The sequence below is a fragment of the Etheostoma spectabile genome, unplaced genomic scaffold, assembly GCF_008692095.1.
Source record: "Etheostoma spectabile isolate EspeVRDwgs_2016 unplaced genomic scaffold, UIUC_Espe_1.0 scaffold00004438, whole genome shotgun sequence".
Classification (NCBI taxonomy): domain Eukaryota; kingdom Metazoa; phylum Chordata; class Actinopteri; order Perciformes; family Percidae; genus Etheostoma; species Etheostoma spectabile.
The window spans coordinates 161,270-167,823 of record NW_022603151.1 but is presented as its reverse complement, the minus strand read 5'-3'; the positions used below and the strand labels follow the sequence as shown (position 1 = coordinate 167,823).

Below are 6,554 nucleotides of genomic sequence, written 5' to 3'. Positions count from 1 at the left end.
GTGTGGGTGTGTGTGAAATGGGCTGAAACAAGCTTCGGACCAAGGGCAAATTGAAAAGGTCACAAACCTACACGGGTCCCCTTGACCGATGGACAACACAAGGGTTAATGGTCGATACATGGCACGTTACTGGCACCTGCTGGCAAAACGTGAGTATGTCCTGCCTCAAAGCCCAAGTCACCGAAACGGAGAACAGAGAGGGATGCTTTTTGATTCGTGTTGTGTGTGTGTGTGTGTGTGTGTGTGTGTGTGTGTGTGTGTGTGTGTGTGTGTGTGTGTGTGTGTGTGTGTGTGTGTGTGTGTGTGTGTGTGTGTTTGTGGCTGAAACAATGTAGTGAAATATTCAAACACATCACTGAATTGAGTGCGACGGATGAGGTTGTTTCCATGACATGTTTTATTTTATTTAGTTTGTCCCGTGTGAAGAATTCGTCTTGCATTGCTATACATGCCCTGGGATACATGGTGTCCGTCTCCAGATTCCGGAGCTCCACTGTTGCCACTTTTACTGTCACTGTTAAGACTTAGTAGGGTTTGGGTCTTTGACTCTGGATGCCATGCTACACACTAAGACCAGGTTCCAGACTAGCTCTTTGTGCTCCAGGAAGAAGAAACACGTTTGGATGGAGGGAACTGTTGAGTGTAACATGGAAAAGGTCTGGGAACCAGTGAAGGGTATGCTGGGTTATGTACTCTCTGTTGCCTCACGCCAGTGAGCTCATCTCCGGTTGGAGTAGTGGGTGAAACGCTGAGCATACACAGATGAGAAGACAAACAGGCTTTTATTCAGACACTTGCATGTTTGTATTGCCACTATATTGTACATCAAGCTGAATAAAAGGAATCCTCTTGGATTGTACAATTGTGTCTGTCATCTCTGCAGAAAGTTTAGTTTAGTCTAAGGCTAGTTTACACTGGCTTGTGCTAGCAGAAGAGGTTAGTCACATGTTGTGTCACATGTGTATTTATGGGCACAATGACTTATAAACTGCCAGAGTATTCACTTATTTATAACCGTTTCAGACTTTGTTGTCCACCATCATGTACACTACATACACAAGCAGATATGACATCCGACTTGATGTCTTTCCTACATGCACAACGTAGCCGAGTGTCATCAGCGGTCGGATGGTCAGCCTTTATTGTGTAGTCAGCAGAGATATTGCATTTACCAAGTATAAGAGGACTCCTCCAAAGAGGCTTGTATCTAAACGATCAAATTGGTCCTGACTCACACAAGTCATGTCTACTCTGGGCGAACTTACTAAACTGATGCTAGAGCTGATGAAGACCCGCAACACTTTCACTGCCCGGTATGTAAGATTTATACTGAAGACAACCAAGAAGCTTTATTTTAGGACGTACAGAATGCTTTCCGGACTGGAAGGCATTGGACTTTTGCATAGAGATGTGGACATATATACTTGTAATACAAAATATCGTGAAACATTGGGATTCCCCAGGGACATCCTAACTCGCCAGATGTACGATGTGTACCAGCATGTGCGAAACAACCCAGGCATTTTCTACACATGTGACTTGGCTAAGGAATTAAATATTACACGTCGAAACATGGCAGACATTTTCATCATACTTAACGTAATCGGTGTTGTCACAAAAGAGGCAAGGTCTAGATATCGCAACGATGCGCAACAGTTGGATTTGGGGCTCTACTGGAACCGGAGGTTGGATATCATCTGGGACAACTCCCATAACCTACAGAGTGTCCAGAGTGGCTCACATGAGATCATCTCGCTTGACAGTGATGTGCCAAGATCGGATTCCAAAATCATCCAGAGCAGCTCACCTGATTTCTGGTTTGTGCATGTCAAGCTGTCATCGGAGCGTCTACCAAGGTATACTTATGTGTCCCAGGGCTCACTGGTGCCTGCTGATACTACAACATACAAAATTGACCAAAGCACAAAAGGACTATGTCTGCCTTATGATATTGTGCAGCACGACGGGATTGCAGTAGACAACATCCCAATGGCTAATCCAGGACGCCAGTCCGCATGGGACTTACGGTTGCCCGACGATACGACAACGTGTGACTTTGAACGAAGCGAAGCACCATTCGACATTCGGTTCGACGACATGGTGCGGTTCGCTGAGATCACGACTGAAAACTTCCCTGTGGATAGTCAGGAATGCCAGTCCGCATGGGACGTGCCGGTGCCTGGGAATACGAGAACGTGTGACTTTGACCGAAACAAAGAACTGTTTGACTTCCAGCTCGACGAGACCGCAATAGACAACTTTACAGTGGATAATCAAGGACGCCAGTCCGCATGGGCTGTACCGTTGCCTGCCAATACTACAACGTGTGACTTACAACAAAGCCAAGCATCGTTTGACGTTTGGTTGGACAAGATGGTTCAGCTTGACGAGATCGTAATAGACATCTTCCCAGTGGATAGTCAGGGATGCCAGTCCGAATGGGATGTACCGTTGCTTGCCAATACTGCAACGTGTGACTTCGAACAAAGCGAAGCATCGTTTGGCGTTCGGTCGGACGAGATGGTTCAGATTGACGAGATCACAATAGACAACTTTCCAGTGGATAATCAAGGGCACCAGTCCGCATGGGAATTACCGGTGTCCGACAATACGACAACGTGTGACTTTGACCAAAGCGAAGCGCCGTTTGACTTTCGGTTCGATGAGATGGTTCAGCCCGTAGGGATCACAATAGACAACCTCCCTGTGGATAGTCAGGGATGCCAGTCCGAATGGGATGTACCGTTGCCTGCCAATACTACAACGTGTGACTTCGAACAAAGCGAAGCATCGTTTGACGTTTGGTCGGACGAGATGGTTCAGATTGACGAGATCGCAATAGACAACTTTCCAGTGGATAATCAAGGGCACCAGTCCGCATGGGACTTACCGGTGTCCGACAATACGACATCGTGTGACTTTGACCAAAGCGAAGCACCGTTTGACTTTCGGTTCGATGAGACGGTTCAGCCCGTAGGGATCACAATAGACAACCTCCCTGTGGATAGTCAGGGATGCCAGTCCGAATGGGATGTACCGTTGCCTGCCAATACTACAACGTGTGACTTCGAACAAAGCGAAGCATCGTTTGACGTTCGGTCGGACGAGATGGTTCAGATTGACGAGATCGCAATAGACAACGTCCCAGTGGATAATCTGTCTGCATGGGACGTACCGGTGCCTGAGAATACTACAACATGTGGCTTCGACCGAAGCAAAGAACTGTTTGACTTTCAGCTCGACGAGATGGTGCGGATGGACAAGATTGCAATAGACAACTTTCCAGGGGATAATCAAGGACGCCAGTCCGTATGGGATGTACCGTTGCCTGCCAATACTACAACGTGTGACTTCGAACATGGCAAAGCATCGTTCGACGTTCTGTTGGACAAGATGGTTCAGCTTGACGAGATCGCAATAGACAACGTCCCAGTGGATAACTGGTCCGTATGGGACTTACTGGTGCCCAATGATGCTACAACGTGTTACTTTGATCAAAGCGAAGCACCGTTTGACTTTCAGATCGATGAACTCTGGAAAACCAACTTCCCGGTGGATAATCAACAATGTCAGTTTGTGTGGAGCTTGTGTGACTTTGTCCAAAACGAAGAAACACTATTCATGCCTGATGAGGTCAGGCAGCTTGACGAGATCATGATGACTCTGTGACATGACTGTGTGAGAGATAGGTCTTTGTCTGTTTGTCGACTGTGCATACTGTGGTGTATAACATTGACAATAAATGACAACAAACACACTTGTTCAACTGTTTATTATTCCAATCAGAGACAAGAAACACCCAATAATTAGTTATAGCTTTCACTTGATGAACAAGGTCAGAGCTGCCGCAATGCCAGCACATCCAGCAGCCCAGAGGAGTATGTTTGTCCAAGTAGTCTGCTGGTCCGCTACCCGATAGAACTCCACAAAGCCATTCTGGAAAGAAAGATTTGAAATAAACTTTAGATACTCATCAGAGTGGCAAGGGTAGAATTGCTCAGATATACTGTATGAAGTACACCTACCCAGGAGTTGTTTCCAACGAGCCAGTCCGTCTGCGCGGTCAGCAGGTACAGGGAGATTTCTTCTCCCACTAGCCCCACACAGTCCTCTCTGCCAATCTCATTAAAGCGCAGAGACAAAGCGGCACCGAATGCTATCAAGCTGGCAATACGGCCCCAATGTGTGGTCCCATCATTGAACATGTTCACAGCTATCTCGCTGACAAACCCTATGTCACCATTTCTGGTCCAATGCTCCAATGCTTGCTTTACCAGATCTAAGGGTTCAGATCACAAACATGTTAAACCCCTTACGAGCAGTCACAACGGTCATTTGTAGGCTATACACCAATACCCACCATTGTATTCATATCTGTAGTGCTCCAAAATGCCAGCCACAACCCTTTTCATAGTAGACAGAGCTATGCTTTCATTCCATCTCGGTTTAACAAGTCCCGTGAACTCGTCTAGATACCCTTGTATGAGTTGCTTGGTCTCGGTGTAAAGAGCGTTTCTGGATGTCAAGGTACCGGGCTCAGCTGCCGAGGCTCTGTTTCTACCCTCAATACCATAACCGCTTGCCTCCATTGTGCAACACCAGTCTAGCTGTTAGCCAATTGTCTCACCCTAGGACACGTGTACTCTAGCACTGGATCGAGATCTGAGGAGAAGTCTAGAGTAGATAATCACCACACACCTGTTTGTGTAACAAGCCACACAGAAAATGTACAACTAGTCAGAAGGTAAACCACAATGATCTTTATTTCACAGAACGTGACATAGGAACAATGGTCCGAGACAAAAGGTCCGTAATACATACAATGTTAGGATGGATGTGTTTCACTCGGATGGGGTAACTATGTTTCATAACATACACGTATTCTTGAGCATTTTCACAAGGGACTCTTTCATGGCATCACAGTGTGGACGATGGCCATTAGCGGACAGGTGGGTTAGCTGCATGGCGCTACACACAACACAGCGGGGTGTCCCGCAGACTCCTGTGTACCCATAAGGGGCCTCTGTGACAAGAGACGGGAATGCGACGTGTCCCCTTCTGTATCGTTCCTCACCCATCACAGCATCCAGCAGGCCCTTTCGATTCTTGAACTCGTGCGCGATGTATGGACATTCGCCATTGCTGTGATAGATGTGTTCACCCAGTAAGGTGTCATTCACCACAAACTTGCTGGCCGAGACCCCGCACTGGTGACACTGGTGCGTGTCAACCGTACCGGGAACGTGGTGCATGTTTGCGTTCGGTCCCAGAATACTGAAGTCCGTGGTCGTGCAACACGCTGCGGTACTGTCGGTTTCGATGCATGGGTCGAGTCCTATCACAGAAAACAGGCGAGTTTTGTCCATGTTCTCGTGCAGTTTCAAAGACATCAGCTGGTTCTTGAGAAGGAGCTTCATGCTATCACAGTCAGCATTAGGGTGTCCTTCCCCTGGTCTGTGTGCGCAGACAAAGCAGTGTTCGGCCCCGTCGATTCTAACGTACCCAAACTTTGAGAAGAACATGAACTGCGGGAGTGCCACATATCCCCCTATGAACCGGAGCTTCCCTTGTATGAAGAGAAGCTCCTTTTCGTGACCCCTGTATCTGGCCATAAAAGACAGAGATTGGCCTCCGCCGTACTCGATGTGGACACGTTTTGAATGGTCCATGCCATAAACGTAGCCACCATCGTTCCACTGGTGCATCTCCGTGCCAGATATGGGCGTCACACCGTTAGGCTCATTCACTGAGTCGTGTCCCGTCTTTGGAGACGCGCGAAAGCCTCTGGGAGTGGTGGGTGGCCGTTCGACTTCATAGATTGTGCCCAACGATCGGCTGTTTGGTTGAGGATCGGACACCTGCACAATCTTTGGAATCCCCCGAGTTATCTTCACTTCGGGGTGAGAGTCTGCTCCTACTCTGCCATTGCGTGAGTACTGCATTGTTAGAGCACAAACCCGTTTGCATTTAGATGAATGAAGGAATGAATAAATGCACTACTCAGTCTGTGTGATGGACAAAGCCTCTGACGTTTAACACCCGTGGTTACTGTCCACTGTATTTATAAACAAGAACCACCCCTGTCCGAGCACTGCTGGTAATGCATCCATGGGTAACTATCCGACTATGGCTGACAAGCCTTCCACGGCTGTGGGAAACCAACATGGTCCGAAAGGAAATTGCACCTTGCTCAACTATTACGTGTTATGAATCTGGTATGCCTCTTTAATCTAATAAAGAATGTCAAGAGACAGTGTGATATGTTTGTTTTTTATTTACACAGTGTTACATACAGCATCATTCGACTGTACAGTCACATGTAGCTACACCAAACCCCGAGTCACTTTATTATGTGGCCCTTCGCTGTCCTTGGTGGCACCATTGCGGTCATTGTCCTTATCGTGGTAGATCCTGCAATCTGAGCATGACATAGACGTTATCCTATGTAGAGAGTTACGCACCGCATGAATGTCAAACGAGCCACTGCACACCACACATCCCTGGCTTAATAACGTCTGAAGCTCACCTAGCTCAGTGTGTGAGACCTTGCCAGG

The 6,554-nt window shown here is 47.5% G+C and overlaps 1 protein-coding gene across 1 annotated transcript; it reads right to left on the bottom strand.

Annotated features, from left to right (window-relative positions):
- Positions 1 to 3,819: 3,819 nt before the first annotated feature.
- On the bottom strand, positions 3,820 to 4,589 carry LOC116677137 (induced myeloid leukemia cell differentiation protein Mcl-1 homolog). Its single transcript, XM_032507826.1, has 3 exons — positions 4,349 to 4,589; positions 4,026 to 4,264; positions 3,820 to 3,936 (listed from the first exon to the last, which is right to left on the bottom strand). The coding sequence occupies exons 1-3, from the start codon at positions 4,587 to 4,589 to the stop codon at positions 3,820 to 3,822; spliced, it is 597 nt and encodes a 198-aa protein (XP_032363717.1).
- Positions 4,590 to 6,554: the final 1,965 nt, after the last annotated feature.